The sequence below is a fragment of the Neolamprologus multifasciatus genome, chromosome 13 (genome assembly GCF_963576455.1).
Source record: "Neolamprologus multifasciatus chromosome 13, fNeoMul1.2, whole genome shotgun sequence".
NCBI classification, from domain to species: domain Eukaryota; kingdom Metazoa; phylum Chordata; class Actinopteri; order Cichliformes; family Cichlidae; genus Neolamprologus; species Neolamprologus multifasciatus.
The window spans coordinates 21,260,276-21,280,378 of record NC_140451.1 but is presented as its reverse complement, the minus strand read 5'-3'; the positions used below and the strand labels follow the sequence as shown (position 1 = coordinate 21,280,378).

The 20,103-nt window shown below is 40.9% G+C and overlaps 1 protein-coding gene across 1 annotated transcript in view; it reads left to right on the top strand.

The window, feature by feature from the left end:
- The window catches only part of LOC146505519 (E3 ubiquitin-protein ligase NEURL1-like), a 41,783-nt gene extending 21,681 nt beyond the window's left edge, over positions 1 to 20,102 (top strand). Inside the window, exons 4-6 of the mRNA XM_085181956.1 lie at positions 6,028 to 6,747; positions 12,407 to 12,586; positions 13,195 to 20,102. Coding sequence (XP_085038082.1) covers positions 6,028 to 6,747; positions 12,407 to 12,586; positions 13,195 to 13,439 — 1,145 coding nt within the window. The 3' untranslated portion in view covers positions 13,440 to 20,102. The remainder of the gene's footprint in view (positions 1 to 6,027; positions 6,748 to 12,406; positions 12,587 to 13,194) is intronic.
- The last annotated feature ends 1 nt before the right edge of the window (position 20,103 follows it).

Genomic DNA, 20,103 nt, shown 5'->3' with positions numbered 1-20,103 from the left:
TGTAAGATTCAGATAATTATTTATTAAAAGTGAGACATTTTAAATGAGAATAAGAAAGAAAAGTATTTCTTTGTGCCCCCCTTTCCCTGTTAATGCCTTACCTGGCCCCCCTGGCAAAACTTTGCTAGACCCGCCCCTGCACAGTTACCAGCTGTCAGCTACATAAAAAAGGATCCTGGTGTTATTTGTCTCTCAGAAACAGTTCATATCTTCCCTTCAACTCATTCATGTCACCTAAAAGGTAAACCTGTTTCTCCATCACCTGTTCAGCTCTGATGATTCAGTAAGGACATCTCCTGGTTTCATCTTCATGTTTCCCTCTCACCACATATCCAAACCGATATCATAACCAGCAGCTTTTACAGCTGTGGCTCCAGCAAACATCAGCTGATACGAGAAATTAATATTAAATAAATTCTAACAACAGCTGGTCAAGCTTAAACGTGCTGCTGTTGTTTAGCATGACATCTGCTGGTTTCCTCTTTTTGGCTCGAAGTGGGCGATAAACAAACAAGAGAGAAAAGCCGATCAGCTGATCATTGATCAGTTTCATGATTGAAGTAGAAACGGGAGAGGGAGGGGGAGAATGAGAGAAGAAGAAGCAGCTGTGCAGCAAAGACACAGAATAACTCCAGCTTTTTGTCTTTTTCATTCTAGCTGAAGTCCGGGACAAACTGTGTTCCTTTTCACCTCAATACGAAACGCGTGATATTTTCTCTGAATACCAGACGATTCCGTTTTTTAGGGGATGGTTGGCAACTCTAATAATAAACCTTATGAACAAAATAAAGTTCAACATCAGTAACATCATAATAGCACCCACCCAGCTGTATAGAAACTCAGTCATGCTAGCTAGTACGCAGTACGAGTTATTGTAACTGACTGTAAAAAGTCAGCACAACGAAAATAAACTCCACCTAAACTTGGTTTATATCTGACCCAGATAGGCTGCAGGTCATAACTTCTTACCTGAAGTTCAGTTCACCTGACACTCGGACCGGCGGCCGCCTCAGGTCTCTCCTCTTGCCTCCCCTTTCCCTCATCCACCTGCTGGCCTCCACCACTTGCTAATGTTACTGAATCTGTGGAAGCTCCGCGATAGCCACCACACGGAGTAACGAATAACGAGCCTATCTAAATCCCAGTAACGATTAACGCGTTCCTGATTTTGGCATAATAAGTAGTTACCGTGTTCATTACCACAGTAATAACGTAGTTACTGTAACGCGTTACTTAATAACGCATTAGTCCCAACACTGGTAACAACGAAAGAGGCAGAGGGATGTTTATCTATCTGTGGACTACTTTTTATTTATTTATTTTTTTCTACAGGTGTATATTTTGGCATGGATGTGTTCTTGCTCTCTCAAAGCCAAGAAATGTCCCCATAATGTGTAGCAGGAGTTGTGCTACAGTGATTACTGATGTTTTCTCACAGCTACAATAATGGTATAAAGAGCCAGAGTCAAAGCGGTCAGCCGTTGACCCTGCAGTATCAGTCTGGTATGTGTTCCTCATTTCAAATAGTGTTTTTTTCCTTCTCCTGGGACCAGGAAGCTGGAGCTGTTAAAAGGCCTCTTAATGCTACTGGGCCAATTGCAGCCATGCACTTAATCATTTCAGTATTGTTTTTTGTCCCAGATCCAAGAAGAAAAAATCAGAATTCAGACTATTCAAAAGCTTTAAGGACATGAACTTCGAAGTAGAACATAATTACCATTATGTTTAGGACATGTTATTAAAGAAACCACTGGAGCACTGCCAGCTGTTACGACTCAAACAATTGTTACTCTAAGCTGCAATGAATTTCTGTTGGTACCGCGCTTAATTTTCTCACATAATTCAGAAGACTGTGTGTGTGTATGTGTGCGACATTTTAATGAGAGTGCAGATTGTAAGGAAGAGTTGGTTCTTCATCAACCAAAGGGTTTATAGTTACAAAAAGGTGTGTGTGCGGAAACTCACTGGTTTATGAATTTGCTTTGTTAGAACAGTTTTCATTTGTATTCAATACTTTTAGCTAACACTTTTAACATATCGTCCTTGCTAGTACTGAGTTGAAACCCTTTTGCTGCCCTAAATGTTTGTGACGTAGACGTACAAAGTGCCGGAAACATTTTTTTTTTCCAGAGATTTTGCTCTGTGCTGACATGATGGCATCACACAGTTGCTGCACATCCGTGGTCTGAACCTGCGCAATCGCAAAGCTGCTTTGTTTGGTGGCTTGGAGACTATGGAGGCCATTGGAGTTGAGTGAACTCATTGTCATGTTCAAGAAATCAGTTTGAGATAATTTAAGCTTTTTTGTCCTTTGTTATCCTGCTGGAAGCAGACTTCAGAAGATGGGTACACTCAGGCCATAAAGGGATGGAGATGGTCAGCACTAATACTTGAAACGATGTTCATTTGGTACTAAGGGATCCAAAGCATGCCAAGAATCACCCACACATTCAAGGAAGGATAGTCCATGCCAAATTCTTACCCTCAGAGCAGAAACTGAGACACATCAGTCCAGGCAACATTTTCTCAATCCTCCTTCCCGTCTTCCTAGCAGCTTCAAGCATTCTGGCCATTCTCTTCTGACCTCTGGCATCAACAAGGCATTTTCTCCATCAGGACTGAGCTCACTGGGTATTTTCTCTTTTTTGGAACAGTCTCTGCAAACCCTGGGGATGGTTTTATGAGAAGATCCCAGTAGATCTGCAGTTTCTGAAATATTCAGACCACCTCGTCTGGCACCAACAACCATGCTACATTCACAGACAGTTAAATCACCTTACTTCCCCATTTTGATACTTGGTTTGAATTTTAGACATTGTTTTGACCATGTGTACGTGACTAAATGCATTTGTTTCGTTCTGTGTGATTGGCTGATTAAATATCTGGACTAGCAACCAGTTGAACAGGTGTACCCAGTGAGGTGGCCAGTGAGTGCATTTGAGCCATTAATCCATTATTTGTTTCTACGGATTTCAGCACATCATTCATTACTTTTACTCTAAATTCTGAAACGTGGTGTTGCCTCCTGTATGTGGGTCTAATGCTTGTAATCAAATCTCTGTCTTACTTTTGCTCACACTCAGTCCTAGTACCCCCTGTGGTAGTTTTAACCAGTTTTATAGACATACATAAGCACATTTTATCAGACAGAAGATAAATGTGGTGTATTAGGTGTTTCAAGCTTCACCATGTATTACCCAAAGATTTTCATATTTTGTCAAAAGTTTCATGAGTAAAGTTCTTTCCCAGACTCTTTTCAGGCTAAACCCAGGAAGAGGTCATACATATTTAGTTGCCTCACGTCTTTGTCTTTCTTTGTTTGGTCTTCTTTTATCTTTTGTATATCTTTTTTATCGCAATCCCTTGAAATGTCTTTGAATGTTACTAGCTATTCCCCTCACAGCTTGGCTTGAGTGCTGCGCCAATCTCAGAAACCAAAACTGTGAACCGCAGGAAGCTTTAATAGCAAGAATAGAAATGATCTCCTGTAAGTCGGCTAACTTTGCCTTGAAGATGATAAGGCAGCTAATAATAAGACTCTCGTGCCTGATCGTGCACGCTCTTGGCTGAGGTAGTAATGAATGTCAAGCACTTTATCAGAGGCTAGCCGGAGATGTGCCATCTTTGTTTGATAAAGGAGAGATGTTGAGGTCTGCCCTTTCATTCAAGTGCCTACCCTATTTTTTTTTTTTGTCAGGTCGTCCCCTGCTGCGCTCTCCTTCTTCATCCACTTCTCAAAGGGAAAGCCCAAAGCAGATCGAGGCTGGGAGCCGTCATGTCACTCATCTCTCAGCCTGCCCTCTGCTTGCTCTCCTCAGATGTCCAATCAGCCTAATTTTAGCTTGTTTTAGATGGCCCTGTTAAATATGTCTCTGTGTCCCCAAGCGTGCCATGATGCAGATGATCTGTTTGCAGTGACTGTGTGCATGGAAAGCACACTCACGTTGTTTTCTTTTTTTTTTTTTTAATGATGCTCCCGTGTGGTTTCTATTTTACAGTGAGCAGATTTAGCACAGGAAGGCCTATTTGTGAGGTGGGGTGGAGAGCATGGAGAGACATGTAATGCCGTTTTTAGGAGTCCCTTTACCTTTCAACGATTGGAAAAAAGCTGATTTTAGCATCCAGACACATAGCTGAAAATGTCACCAGTAGACAGAGGTATATTAAGTTGCTGGTGCTGAGGCAGTTTGTTTTGTAAACACTTGTGGTAGCTATTTGGATGTATACATATGGTTTTACTCTCTGACAAATACTATATATAAACTGGCTTCAGTAAATCTTTGGAAATATAATCTTTGCATTTAAAGGCTCGGAGGACTGGAGCTGTGGTAAGTCTCACTTGCACACTTAGAGTTATGGTAGAAAAAAATAGGGCACCCTTTTTCAGTTCTAAGCTTTAACATATCAGGACATAGTTTAAGAAAATCATCTTTCTTTAGCAGCTATTAAAATTATTTAAATCTAGCCTTAGGTGTAAAATGACACCCAGCAGTTTCCACTGTTCCATCATTTATTTAACAAAAACTAAGCCCAAATGCAGAAGCAGTGTGTGAAATATTAAATACACCCCGTGATTCAGTAGCTTGTACAACTTTTAGCAGTAACAGCTTGAAGTAATTGTTTTCTGAATGATCTTATCAGTCTCTCACATCATTGCGGAGAACTTTTGGCCCGGTCTTCTTTACGTTACTTCAGTTCATTGAGGTTTGCAGGTATTTGATTTATGCGCAGTTCTCTTAAGGTCCACCTACAGTTTCATTCGGGTTGAATTCAAGACTTTGACTGGGAAATCGCTTTTCTTTTTCAACTATTCTGTTGCAGATTTGCTGCTGTCCTTGAGATCATTGTTCTGTTGCATGGCCTAATTTGGCAAGCTTTAGCTGTTGGACAGGTCATAAACTTCAACATGTAACTTGTTAACTAAGGCCTTTAGGGTCTAAGACATAGCTTTTAGGTTTGTTGCACTGTACAACCTGACCTTTAGCAGAATTAGCTGGGATGTCCTAGGACAATTGATGGGCAGCAGTAATTGACTTTCTAAGATAAGTTTTCATCCTTGGCATTGTGTTAACATATACCTGAATATACTAGAGCAGCCAACTGCTAAATCTTCTGCTTTTATAGAGATGCTCACACTTGCTGATGATCAGTTAATCAAGTGCATTTAATGAGCAGCACCTGGCTCCTACTTACTCTCCTAATTCCTACTTGAAGCAGTAAAAATGTCCGTAGTTTTTTGTTGAATAAGTAATGGCACAGTGCAAATCTCATGTCATGTGGTTCAGCAGAGGTTGCATTTACTTAATTTTAAGACGTGCGAGAGACCAGTGTGTTTTCATCATGTTGTGATGCATAAAACCTCAGAACTGAAAGAGGGTGTACTTTCTTTTTACCATGACTGTAAGAAACAAGCAAAAGAAACCACAGGACCCTGAGCGAGAGACAGCGAGACAGGGCCTCAAACACAGGACCTCTTTTTCCTTCAGTGTTACATAAAGCTGTTATGTCCTACTGTGATGGAGCCACTGGGCCTGCAGCTATAGCTTTCCCCCACTTAGAGTGCTGATATGTTTCGGGAACATATAAACATTGAAAAATTTGTTCATACTTTTGAAGCCTTAGTGCAGAGCGAGCTTTAGAATGAATATGTTATAAAACAGAGAAGCCGGAAGCCACCACTTGTTTAGAGTGGCAGGCGTGATGAATAAACAGTGTACAGACTGAGGATATAAAACAAAATAGTGTTATACAAGGAAATATGCAGAATACTAAGTGGCTACATTAATTTTATTTAGTCCTCCTGACTCTGTTTTCCACTTGCAAAGACTAAATTGATTCATTTTTTACAGCTGTAAAGCCACAGTGCTAATAAAAATTATTAGAGAACAAATAAAGGCAGTGTGCATGAATTTAGATTTGAATCTGCTCTGTAAAAAAAAACAAAAAACAAAAAAAACACCACAAACAAGTGATTACATAACATCGCTGTGTGTGTGTTCTTTTCTTTCTTTCTTTTTTTTTCCACAGACAGCGAGATGGTCCCACTGGATTGCCTGCGTCCTCGTTCTCTCGCTCCCGCCCACCGGACCGCCATTCAGCGAAGCAGTGGTGACCCTCGCCTCTCCGTCAGCCTGTGTGACCTGAGCCTGCAGCAGCAAGAGATGCATCTGGAGGAAGATGATGAGGATGAGGAGCAGCTACAGCCCCTGAGCTCCTCCTCCTCCTGCCATGTGCCCCAAAACTCACAGAACTCACAGCAGTACTCACTTCTGCCCAGCCATTTGGACAATGATCTGCACTTTCACTCGGTGCACGGCATCCACATAACCGTGCTGGATAAGCACACGGTGGCTCGGCTGGATCACCGTGGTGATGAAAGGACATTGGTGTTCACCAGCCGACCAATGCGCTGCTCAGAGACTGTATTTGTGAAGGTGAAAGCAGGTGTCTCGCGGCCCGGGTCGCTTTCTTATGGCGTGACATCCTGCGACCCCGCCACCCTGAGGCCCATTGATCTGCCGTCTAACCCAGAGTCCCTGGTTGACCGCAAGGAATTCTGGGCTGTGCGTCGCGTAGCAATGCCACTCCACAGCGGCGATATCTTGGGCTTTGTGGTGAACGCAGAGGGGGAGGTTATGATGAGCCATAATGGCGTCAGTGCAGGGATGCAGCTGTGCGTCGATAACTCCAGGCCTCTCTGGATGTTCTTCGGTCTGCACAGCACCATCACACAACTCAGGATTTTAGGTAGATTCAGTTGATCTCTTCATGTTTTTATCTTTTCATTGTGTGTGTGTGTGTGTGTGTGTGTGTGAGTGTGTGAGATACCTAAAAATCTATTTTTATGTTCTTAAATCAAATTTGGATTAGAACAAATTCAGGAAAAACCTAAGCTATCACAAGAATGGACTCCATCACTGTTATTACTCCCTCAGAAAACACTGAGAGTTTTTTACCTAAGAGCTGCTTGCATTGAAGCCATGTTTAACTGTCGAGTCACAGCCCTTTTAGAAAATGAGTTTTTGGTAATTAGATTTCAGTCTTTTATTAGATTTCAGTTTTTCGAGATTTTTGTTCCTTTTTCCTCCTTCTGAATAATTAAATCTTCGTTCAAGGAAATCAGATGTGCTCACAGATCTTTGCAGGGTGTCAGTTGTAACTTTCCGTTCTTAACTGAGTGTGTGATCGTGGAATGACCTTTGGAAGCTGAATTCCCACTCAGTCAAGTCATGAAATAGTTTCTCCCTCCTCTGTTGTCTGGGGCTGCTCTCTGCCTTTTTATCAACTCATATATCGCTTTTGGAATTTACATCCAACCCCCACGATTTGCCCGTGAATGTTAACTTTGTTCCATATCAGCTGGGTTTGATTCCAGCAGATTTCACACAGTGGTAACGTGACGTTACCTCAAGGTACTCTGAACTAAAAGTGTAGGTGTGCATACACAGTTCAGGACTCAGAATGAAAAAAGTAGGAACACATAATTGCGCTCTCCAAAATAATTTCTTGGTTGGAAATGAAATGATATGGGTTATATGTAAATGCTGTAGTGATTATGACTGAGTAAAAACAGATTTTTTTTTTTCCAGGGAGCTTTGAGGAAATTGATTTGCCTTCAGGCTCTGTCCAAGAGCTACAGATCACTTGATTGTTCAACTCTTCAGAGCATGTAATCAGCCTACTCTGTACATATTTGAATCTCTTTGGGACAGTTTCAAAACAGGGTTTACTGTAGGTGAAAAATTGAAGGCCCTCGTATCAGTAAAAGGTTATTTTTCTAGGTCATTTGACATTCAACATCTGCCCTCATTTTGTGCAGAACGAGGTTAAGATTGAAATATTTATTTTGATTTCCTCAGTGGTAAGTCTCCTGCACTTTAAGGATTTAAGGATTTTTCTAAGCTGGAGCTTGGACATAGTTTATTTGCCTGTATCTGTAAAATATCACAACAGGCAGGAATCATGAGTGAGTGCTTGTGATCTGTTTATCGTCATCGCAGATTAAGTCTTGATAAATTCCTGGAGTAATTTTTTAGAGAACAGTTTTCTTACAGCTCAGAATTACAGGGTAGACATCTTTTCATAGAAAATCTAACATTTGAGATGAAAAAGAGGGTCAAAATACTCTGGTTGGTTAGTTTTTTTTTCTATAATAATTCATCTGTGGATTCTCTGCTCTCTCTCCTTTCATGTAGTCAGTCAGACCAGGAACTGAAGAGGTTATTTCTGTCTTGCGTGGGCTCCCAGCAGTCAGCATTATGTATCAGGAGGGTGCCTGTGATCGCTCCTCACGATGCCCTTCATATGCATTATTAAAATGTAATTGCATGGAGAATTGCAATGCTGGGTTTTCCACCCACAGCTAGTTCCTGTCACACTGGTCCTCGAGTCGTCTCTGTACTTCCTCTTTTCCTTCTGCCTATTTCTTCCTCTTTCTCCCCCCCGTCCTGATTCTTTGGGGGTATGAGCATTCTTCGAGTCATTACCCACTCCAGCTGTGGGGAGTGCATTTGTGACGTCTCTGCTCACCCACTCGCAGCATCCCGCACGCCATGAGTTGCCATGGAAACATCTAGCCAGTGAGGCAAGTGACAGTTTATCGTGGCTGGGTGTTGTCAAGCCCGTGAAGCGGAACAGATGGGAGACTGTTGCTCTCACGTGGTCATTTTGTCCATGTTATCTCAGAAACAGCGATTTGATCTTTTCATGGGTCGGTCTAAGGGTCTACTCGTGTAATTACATGCTAATTTCAGTTGTAAATGTGATTAATACATATATGAGCTGTAATTTATTAATATTTTCAAGAAAGATTCGGCAGAGAATTATCACCTAACGCTGACCACAGAGCTTCCAGCTTCTTTCAGTTCATTTTTGTGGTTGTGCTCCCCACAGCAAGTAACGTCTTCTTAAATTAGGGTTTAAATGAACCATTTGTTATAAAGCAGGGTCTCAGGAGGTTAAAGTAATAGTATTAGTATTAAAAAATGTATTCTAATGCTACTTATTTTTTAGCACTCTGTTTTAGATGCCTGGCAGTTACTCAGAATTAGCTGCTGAACTGGCATCTTTTAAAAATTGTGCCTTACATATTTATGTTAATTTTGATCAATGAAAATATCAAAAAATGTAGTTGATGCAAGAAAACTCTGCAGGTATTCTTGCAGACAGCTCCAAAATCCTTCACCAGTAGGACAGGACAGCTTGTATCATGCCACTGGAGCTTAATGCGTTGGCTATGAATAGACTGTACAGTCACCGGCCACTTTGTTAAGTACACCTGTTCAGCTGCTTGTGTATCAGCCAATCACACATCATCAACGAAACGCATTCAGACATATAGACATGGTCGAGATAACCTGCTGAAATTCAAACTGAGCGTCAGAATTGAGAGAAAAGGTGATTTAAGTGACTTAATGTTATATAGATGTTTGTCCCAGATGGACTCTAGTGTTCACAAAAAAACTGTCCAGTTAGGAGCACTGTCTCTGGGCAACACACACCAGAAGTTCACCAACACATTAACTCAGAGCTGCCACATAAGCTCTTAATGGAGTGCCGTTTAAATGCTACTGTATGCATACGTCCTTTCACTTTAAAATATATAATAACTTTATGAATAAATAAACAGATGACTCTGAGAAGAGTGTGTCTCAGCAAAGTGCTGCGATCATCAGTCCCAGCGCTGACCTTAAATGCAAGTAAATTAGCGAACGTTTAAGCACGGATAACCAGAAGCAGTGTGTTCATGCAGACTTTGCTCCATCTACTGATTTTTTTTTTTTCTTTCTTTCACACAAACTCACTGGTGGTTGCATGATTAAAAAGCTACTATGACTTGTTTACATAGGCTGAAACGGAACTGCAAGCGGTTCAAGTGGTCCAAGGAAAAGGCATCAGAGTTCAGGGCAGCGAATCGGGGCACGTAGCTACAGTTACGCAACAAACTGTATACATTTTACAAACCCTATTAACGTTTTCTTGGTTAGAAAAAAAAAAGAATCTCACAAAACACGGAGACGCTAACATGATAGAACAGCTGCAGAAGTGAAAGAAACCAAAGCAAGTGAAGGACTGCATTGAGACACGCTTAAAGGAAGCGAACAGTTCATCAGTGTTATGATGGAGAAGTAGATGCAAGTGCATTATTCACATAATCCTGTAGATACATGTTGCTATTAGCCGTTTACTGCTAGTTCGTCACTTCTGCAGCTGTTGCTTCACGTTATTGTCGCCCCAAAATAATTCCTATTTTGTTTTGTGAGTTATGTTTCACTTCTATTGTTTGTTTGTTTTTTTGTGTGCTTTTGCAGCATTTTTCTATTTGCTGTCAAAACAGAATATCAAAGTCTAACAATCTTTCAGATGGCCAGCAGAAGGTCGCCTCTTTGGTTCCCAAATGAAATCTGATAGTACGAGAAAATGACCCTGCTACTAATTTCATGATCTCATCAAATACTTTTCCAGTGAGTCTGTGGTCTCAACCACTAGATTCAGGTCTTCTTTAATACTACATGATGTTCATTTTCTAAATTATGGTCCCATTTAGAGTAAAATAGAAGACAAAGCAGGGTATGTTTTATGATCTGGCTTGTTTCTTTTCTTTTAAATGCTGGTATGACATCCATCATTAATATAAAACCCATGGCTGCACTGCAGTAACTAGAGCCGACTCATAATTGTTTGGATTTTGGAGTATGGTGGTAAAAAAGAATAATATTTAGTCAACCTTTAGCAAAATTTATGAGGACAAAAACACAGTTAAAAAAGGAGTTTCCCTCACACCTGACACCAGGAAAACACGTTTAGCATGGCAGTGAGTTCACTGTACTAGCACATAAGCTAGTTGCTAAAAGAAAATATGCAGTACTGGATGAATGGAGGAGTTAAGTGTGGGGTAAAACAGGGCTAAAAGGAGAGCGAATATCGAACTTGGGTTTGGTGGAGGAATGCTAATGTTCATCCATAATTGCTTGATGTGTAAATAAACAAGTGTCGAAAGCCACTATACACATGCTCAACCACAAATAAGTCTCCTGCACTGCCAGCACAACCAAAGACACACATACTCACGATCTCACAGCCAGCCATGAATGCATAATACAAGAGAAGATAGAAGGGTACATGAATAGACAAGAAGGTTATCCATTCGGCCTTATTGGAGTTCACCAACACATTAACTCAGAGCTGCCACATAAGCGCTTAATGGAGTGCCGTTTAAATGCTACTGTATGCATACGTCCTCTCACTTTAAAATATATAATAACTTTATGAATAAATAAACAGATGACTCTGAGAAGAGTGTGTCTCAGCAAAGTGCTGCGATCATCAGTCCCAGCGCTGACCTTAAATGCAAGTAAATTAGCGAACGTTTAAGCACGGATAACCAGAAGCAATGTGTTCATGCAGACTTTGCTCCATCTACTGATTTTTTTTTTCTTTCTTTCACACAAACACACTGGTGGTTGCATGATTAAAAAGCTACTATGACTTGTTTACATAGGCTGAAACTAAACTGCAAGCGGTTCAAGTGGTCCAAGGAAAAGGCATCAGAGTTCAGGGCAGCGAATCGGGGCACGTAGCTACAGTTACGCAACAAACTGTATACATTTTACAAACCCTATTAACGTTTTCCCTTCCTTTTTTTTGTGAATTTACAGCATTTTGCTTTTTTCCTGCATTTTCCCACCATCTGTGGTTCTTCTTTTTTTTCTTGTTCTCCACTCCACATTGTATTGTAAGAAAATTTGGATAAGCAAATAGTGGAATTGAATGAAAACCACTGACATTAGATAATTTGACACATGGAAGCATGGTGGCGCCAAGTAAGTGACCGAACCAACTGTGTAGCAGTATTTCAATGTGCAAACAACAATGCTACATGACTGCCAGGCAGACTTGATCAGATTTTGTCTTTCTGTGAAATCGGGGTCGATACGCTCTTCTGTGAGGAGAGATGAAGTGCCAGTATGACGCCAGAGCCTGTAGTTATGGGGTGCGGATGGGGACACATCACATGGGACGCACAAGAGAGCGTCTGTAGAGAGGGGGGTTTTTTTGTACCCTACCCAGAGGTATTGTGGGCTCGTGAAGGAAGAAGGAAAAGTGGGGTGAGGGGAGATTACATCAACTCATAGGCTCCTGACTCACTCACACGCCCACACACACACTGTAGACTCATAAGTCATCTGCTTGGTGATAGAGAATATTTGACGTACGTGTAAGGGAGAGAATGACAGGCTGAGATAGCGACAGAGATGTAACAAGACATCAAACCTCCTACATTACCTAATTATCAGAGACTCTCAAAGATGTGGACAATTGAAAAGTGAAATGTTTAATCTTTGCATGTGAAACTTTGGCACTTTTGAATACTTCTATAAAGGTATTGTTTCCTCTCTATCCCCAGGCTCATCTCAGCACCCAGACCTGCGAGGCCCATCGGTTCCCAGCTCTCCATCGTGTACACCATACACACCCACAATGCTTTGCAGTGGCAACTCTGAGTCCAACCTCAACACTCCTTTGAATATCAACCTCAATTCAAGTCTCAACTCCAACTACCACACGCTTTTTTCTTCCTCAACAGGTTTGTCCAAGTGTTTATTTTTTCTTTCCTTTCTTTGCGTACCTTTTTGGAGAAGTTTGCTTTTCTCGTGACATCGTTACAAGCCAGGTCATGGTCTCCGATTCAAGTATTTCCACATGCCTTGTTTTTTCCAGATTTTTCCATTGTGTTTATAAAAAAAATGTTTATGAAATTTAAATTTATTAAAATGCAGAGGTGCAACAGAGCAGTGAAACAGCCAGCAGCACGCAAACGCTGACTGAACAGCACCAAGACGTCAAGTCACGATAAGCACGTCAGTGCATGAAGCAAATATTTACCTTGGTGATGTGAAGCAGCAATCCTTGACATCACTACCGTCCCAAGCTGCCGGCAGTATGACAGCAAAACAGGAGTGATGATTGGAGTGCGCACTCAGTTATTCTTGCATAAAGTTGTCCTGAAGCTTCATTAGCAGGAAAAATAGGGGAATAGTGCTGACAGGTAAAATAAAAGATGCATTGGATGTAGGTTACGTCGCATTGAGCAGAGCTGAATCTGTCTGGGTGAACTACCTGGAAGGTTTCTTTCGTTTTTCTGTCTCACCTTCAGACTCACATGTCTCTAATGGCTTTCTTTTGTCACCCCAGGTACAACCCCAAGCTCTCCATTCTCTAACCATCCAGAGTCCCCCACCTTCCCATCCTGTTCCAGCTCATGGAGTGATGAATGCACCATCTGCTATGAGAATGCAGTGGACACGGTCCTCTACGCCTGTGGGCACATGTGTCTCTGCTACGCCTGCGGTCTCAAACTCAAGAAGATGGCCAACGCGTGCTGCCCCATTTGCAGGAGGACAATCAAAGATATCATCAAGACCTACCGGAGCACGTAGGCTCGATAGGCGATGTCAGGTTCAGCTCGGCACATTGTCAAAGCCATGTGAGACTTTGTAAAGACACGGCACAAGCCTTGATCGTTTGCGTGTGCAGTCTGGCTCAGGTACTTTAAACTCCACCATTAAAGCTTTTTAATTATATCATGTCTAATGCACATCCTTGGCAAGCTAACAGTTGGTCCACTGAGATTCATCAGAGATCAATCCAAACGTACAGTGTGATCAACGGAGACACATTTTTGTGTAGTAACAGCACAACAACAACACACCTTGACCTACTTCCACTGAAGAGAAGAAGTAATCTGAAGAGGCATCTGTCCTACTTTGCCACAGTAGCTCATCAGTCTGCTGGTGATAGCATCGCTGCTGGCTAGTTTTATGAGAATTAAAATTGTCCAGAGGATTGGAGAAATAAATCTGTGGTTTCACCAGCTGCTCCATCGCAGTTTTTCAGGCCACCTTGGTTAAATAGTTTTTTTGTTTTATTTTAAGTAGAAGCTCATGGCAAGATCAGATCGCTGTGAGGAATGAGTAGAAAGACAGAGAAAGAATGTGGCGAGTGTGGTGTGTTTGTGGTGAAAGTGCTACTCTAGCAATAAAACACAAAGAAATGTCTGACCCTACAGGCTGAAGAAAAGCCTGAAAGGGAGCTCTGTTGGGTTATAAATGAAGTGCTTTGCTGAATATCTCAGCACCTGCTGTGCTTCTGTGAATGTCAGGCAAAGCAAGATTGCGCAAAGGGTAAAAAAGTGTGAACGTTGTCACCGCAGAAGGTCACGCTGGCGGTGAATGAGCATGTAAATCAGTGAGGAGGAGGAGGAGGAAGGAGGCGAGAGGATGTTGTACGTTTGGGATGGAGACAGGGAAGAAAGAAGCGTCTTTGCTGCATGTCAGGGTAAAGAAAATGTTCGCGCAGACGTACCAGATACAACTTTAGAAAGCCTGTAAAATGAGGGACTTGCGTGGATTGCATGTCCTGCTTCTTGGCAGCCGTTCACACCATCTCTGGCTGGTTGCTAAAGCCTGCTGGATGCTATAATTGCACAAACGTCATCCAAATAAACAGTGGTGGGCAGGGAAGCATTTTAAAATGCTGAAAGAGCACATGAAGATGATGAATCAACCTCTTTGTCCCTGAAAGAATCAGGGAATACGAAATCCCACACAAGTTACAGATGGCTCCTCTTACTTCAGGTTACGCCCGTCTCTTTCATGTATCGAATCTGAACGTGAATAATTGCTTTCAGTTATGACATATTTATGTGTCCTTGAGCGGATTGGAAATTTAAAAGAAAATCGCAAGTTTGTCATCAGCGGCAAGGATGTAGCTTGTTATTGTGGGACATTTGTGTAAAAAATGTTATTTGCATATCAGTTTCTGAGTGCTGCTCTCCATCGGTAAAAGCAAACTCCAAGGACACTTTCACTTGACTAATCTCTTGCATTATGTACTGCTTTGAAATGTTAAGAAACACAAGATATGTTCAGGTGTTACTCTGGCCTCGCTGAAACATTGCTCATCTTTAAAGTAGTAAGTGCTGATTTCTTTTCGAGCTTGTCGTCTTGTGGGGAAAAATTGGCAGTTACTGTGTGGATCATTTGAAGGACAGCTAAGTTTTCTAGTGTGCCTTTTAAAAAAGAGAAGCTTGGACAAATTTAGGCTCCTCACTGTGAAAACCTAGAGGGATGCCGAGGTCCTTTTTTATCTTGGAGCCACAGGTGGAAGCACGAAAAGATTGGAAGCAAACGCATCAATGTGCTTAATATCAGCGTGTGCTTTTTATTCACTGCTACTAATGAAATGTTTGTGTCACTACAGTGTACAATACTGGAAATTAGTTGTGAGCTTTGAGAGATGCTCACCGTGTACATTTCTACCTGGGTTTGTTTTCCTTCCTGACCAAATATTACCTAGCAGAAATCCAGCATTGCTGAACATTTGAAATGGATGAAACAGTATTGATGAGTGTAATATTAACTGTACATTATGAGGTTTATTTATTTTTCAGTGCTACAATAAGAAATTATCACTGTTTCTTTTGTATGTGTGGGTGTAGTGTCCAAAAAGTAAGAACATTGTTTATTTTATGGTTAGCAGACAAAGACTAAAGGAAACTTTTATTTCCCTGAAAGGCCCCTGCGGTTGTGTCAGCTGATTTTCACTGAAAGAAATAGTTTGACATTTTGGGAAATGCTTATTCATTTTGCGGTGAAGATTCAGACGAGATGATCCGTACCGCTCTCCAGTGGTTGCATGGTACGTACATTAAGTCAAGCACTCTATTTAACTACAAATTTGAGGTATTTGTATTTTGCTTGAGCATTTCCAGGATTTCAGAGAGAAACATTTGCCTTTTGGGGATGTCACCTCAGTCTGTTGCTCTTCATGGAGCTAGAAAATCAAATATTACTTTCTCTAAAAATTTGAGAAACTGAGAACCAGATGATAATGCTACTTCACGACTGATGGATATTTAAATAAGCCACTTTTTGCTTACAAGTTTGCCACACCACGTCAAACCGTGGCCTACCTGAACAAACACCCTGAAGGCTTCACTGTTTGCCTGCCAACTCGTCCCTGCCAAATAATAGTGCAGCCAAATCTGTCACACATCCTCTGGAAAAGTGGTGAATGGTGTAATTTGTACACTTTGATTGCAGCCGTGTGATATTTTTGGAGGTACTTGTTGCCTTTCTACAGAGTCGGGTGAGCTGCATCTCCAGACAAATAAGAGAGTGGTATCAATCTATTCATCAGTTTCCCAAAAGGCCAAATAAGAGAAAATCAAATGTAAAGTTGGAATTGTTTAGCTTTACCTTTTGGTAAATTATATTTTTCCTAATTGAGCGCATTTAAACTGTGTTGTGGCTTGTGAGTAGTTCAGTTGATTCTGAGAGCTTCTTTTTTTTTTTCCCCCAAACGTGACCAAACTAATCCGAATGAGGCAGTACGTGAAGATGGGCATTGTGTATTTTTTGGACAAGAAAATTGGCTCTTTATTTTGGTTTTCTGGGCTACTTTGTGGTTTCTGAATTCGCTAATTATGTTCTGTTTGTTAAATAAAATTTAAATCACTGGCTTTCCTCTTTGTCTGTTATTTCCGATGACTATATAACATGACAAAAAAAAAAAAAAGAAAAGAAAAGAGCACACAGAGCAATTCTTTCGATACAATAAAGAGTGAAAACTGACCATTTCCATTTAACTGCCAGGGTGCTTTCTCTGTTTTATGCACAGTGGGAAAAAAGAAGTCAATCTTGCACAGACGGGGAATGAAAGTGCATTAGCGCCATTACCTTTTCCCAAAATATACATTATACAAATGTTTCATTTGTGGGAGATTTACCTCTTGTACATGAAAATTCAAATTAGGCAATAGCTCGAGAACTAAAAGGCGCCCAACACAAACATTCTCTGCAGTAGTATACTTGACTAACATCCCACCATATACTATATGAATAACAAAGGCAATGGCTTTTAGCAAACGGCTATAACTCACAGGGAAACTGTTTAGAGTTGTGGTATGTAGACCTGGACAGAGTGAACATCATCTGTTATTTACTACCCTGCAGGCCTGGCTCTAATGCAGCAAGGTTTTAAGCTGCACTCCAATAGGCACAAATACAGCCTGCGACGTTCGGACATGAAACAGGCAGCAGTGTGTTCAGAGGTGAGAGGGAAATACACAACCAGGGACTGCGAAAGTGACATGAATACAGTACATCTCGCTGGTGTCTGTGTACACACAGACTTTCCACTCAGACCTCTCAGTGAACCTGGCTGTGGGCCTTGTGAAGGCTTAAGGGCTTGCCAGACGTGTTTGAGCTGTGTTATGGTATCTCTTCTAGACAGCTGTTTGGTCGAACGCGCAAACTATCAACTTGTATTAATGTATTAAATTTGTATTCCAAGAAGGCAAGGCACTATCGATTTTGAATTTTAACTACACATCAGACAGTCTGAGTTTGGGTTTGTTCCTCTGCCGTAGCCGAGGCACTAAGCAGCTTTCGGTATTCAGTGTGATGTAAAAGTCTTTTGCTCAGTCAGATTGGTGGCATCGAGGGACAGACTCTGAAAAGTGTTATTTAAAAACTGCAATTTTTTGTTTTAAAGTCCCTGATATCAAATGAGTACTTTCAGCCTTACAGTAATTATTGAGCTGATGAAGGCACAGGTGAACGTCACAGTGATGCAGCGCTTTGTCTGCACCAAGATGCTGAGTGCTGCTGCCATCCAGTGGCCAGAAACATGTCCAGCATCTTATGCACCGGGCAGAAAACACAGACAGTATGATTTAAAAAGTGCATCAGTGCATTTTGAAAAAAACAAATATTTCATTCAAAAACTCAGTCAATACATGGCAAGTCCATTTTTTATAAATAGTAATGGCAGTAGGTTGACAAGAATCTCATTTTATAGGATCAATTTTGACCATTAGCCATAAATATAGATTCTACTACCACTCTTTAATCATAACATATATATACTTAATCAAATATTTTCTTTCCAGGTGCTATAAATCACATTTTCCATATTTCATCATCATAAACTATCAGCTAGTTTTCAGATACTTGTGGTGACACAATGAGGGACACATCGCTTTTAAATTTGAAGTCCCCGATGGTGTAATGCATTCCCTTCTTCTCCCTGTCTTACCCATGTGATTCATCATTTGCATTCAGCGCTTTACTAGTCCCTAAGGACCCCAAAGCGCTTTACACATCCAGTCATCCACCCATTCACATACACATTCACACACTGGTGATGGCAAGCTACATTGTAGCCACAGCAACCCTGGGGTGCACTGACAGAGGCGAGGTTGCCTTTCACTGGCACCACCGGGCCCTCTGACCACCACCAGTAGGCAACGGGTGAAGTGTCTTGCCCAAGGACACAACGACCAAGACTGTCCAAGCCGGGGCTCGAACCGGCAACCTTCCAATTACAAGGTGACCTCCCAACTCTTGAGTCACGATTGCATGCATGTAAATAAACATGCATGCAATTGTGCACATTTAACTTGCTATAAAGATGATGAATGGACATCCACAATTAGTTCCAAGCCAATGACTGCACAAGTCTCAACAGTGGGATGGACATATTCCACATTAAATTCCGGTGGGCGGTAAATTTTATTACAATTCCGGAATCAAATCCAATATATCAGCAATATGCAGAGTCTGACACTGGAAAACCACTCCAGTGTTTTGATTTGGTGTTTTTCTGATTGTAGCTGAAGGCGATCATATTATACGTCTCCAGACTGGTAACTTAAACTTTTGCTTTGCGAGTTGATGCTAAATTAAGTCGCTCAGCAACCACAGAATGAAAGCCAATGTCAAACGTGCAGGTTCTCCTAAAGCAGTACTGCTGTCAATTAGAAACAAATGGAATCCTAAGCAGCCCAGGATGATCTAATTTATTTGAATGAAATCATCTGGCTGGTAAAACACTTGAGCTGTATTACAGCTATATATATATACAGATCTGGAATGAAACTAGATATAAACACATCCAATACTGAGATCTTTTACAAAGTTAAAGGTGGAAAGAGAACTGAGGGGTATCCTATTGCCAGTGATTATGGCTGGTAATGAATTTCATCATACTTTCTGTCAACTGTTAACAGGATTATACAAAAAAAACTACCCACCGAAATTTAATGAAACTTGGTGGAGAGCTGTATTTAGAGAAAAAACCTTTTGTGGGTGGGTGCCGAATCAAAATGCTTTTGTGAAACAAGGTATTGGCCTTGGGAGAGGATGTCCTCTCAGTGTGCCCTTCTAGCGCTCAGTCTGCTCAGATGATAATGATCACATTCACTCACAATAAAGAAGTGCCCCTAAACACACCTGCAACGCAGACAGGAATAATCTCATTTTGGTTTATCACTTTTACAACAATATCAGTTTTCTAAATGTGTGAAAGATGACTTGTTATTTTTTCTTCCTTGATAGGTCCAAAAAAAATGAGACAAAATATTAAAAATGAAGCATTTTAGAAGCATTTAAGGAGTATCAGAATTCTATATGTACATCCCATTTTACATAATTAATGCTGTTCAATAATGCAGTTATGTGAAAAAGACAGTTTTCAAAGAACTTTAGAACAGTTTTTAGCATCAATAACTTGAAGGGATCCTTTTTATGTATGACTTTAACAATCTTTCAAAGTGCTAATGAAAAAATTTGGCCCACCCTTCTTTAGTTCTTTGAAAAATTTATATATGTCCCAGCATATAATTTTATTTAAATTCTGGTCTGGACTTTGACAGGTCGACTGCAACATCTTGATTCTTTTCTTTTTCAGCCATTCTACAACAGAATGGCTGAAAAACTGTCCTGTTTATGACTCAATTTTGGCCAAGCTTGGCATCACATATGACTCTAGAATACTTTGGTATTCAGAGGAGTTCACAATAGACTCTGGGATCAGGTGCCCGGGTCCTATGGCAGCAAAATAAACCGACTCATTTCCCCTCCACCACCATAATTGGCAATTGGTATGAGGTGTTTGTGTTGATATGTTTAGTTTCATCCGTCCAAAGAAAATAGTTCCATGCTGCCATGTTCTTTTTATATGTATGTTGGGAACCATGGAAGTAGGAAAACAGCAAGTACAGGTTAAATTTTAAAATTAAATTAAATAAAAAAAACAAAC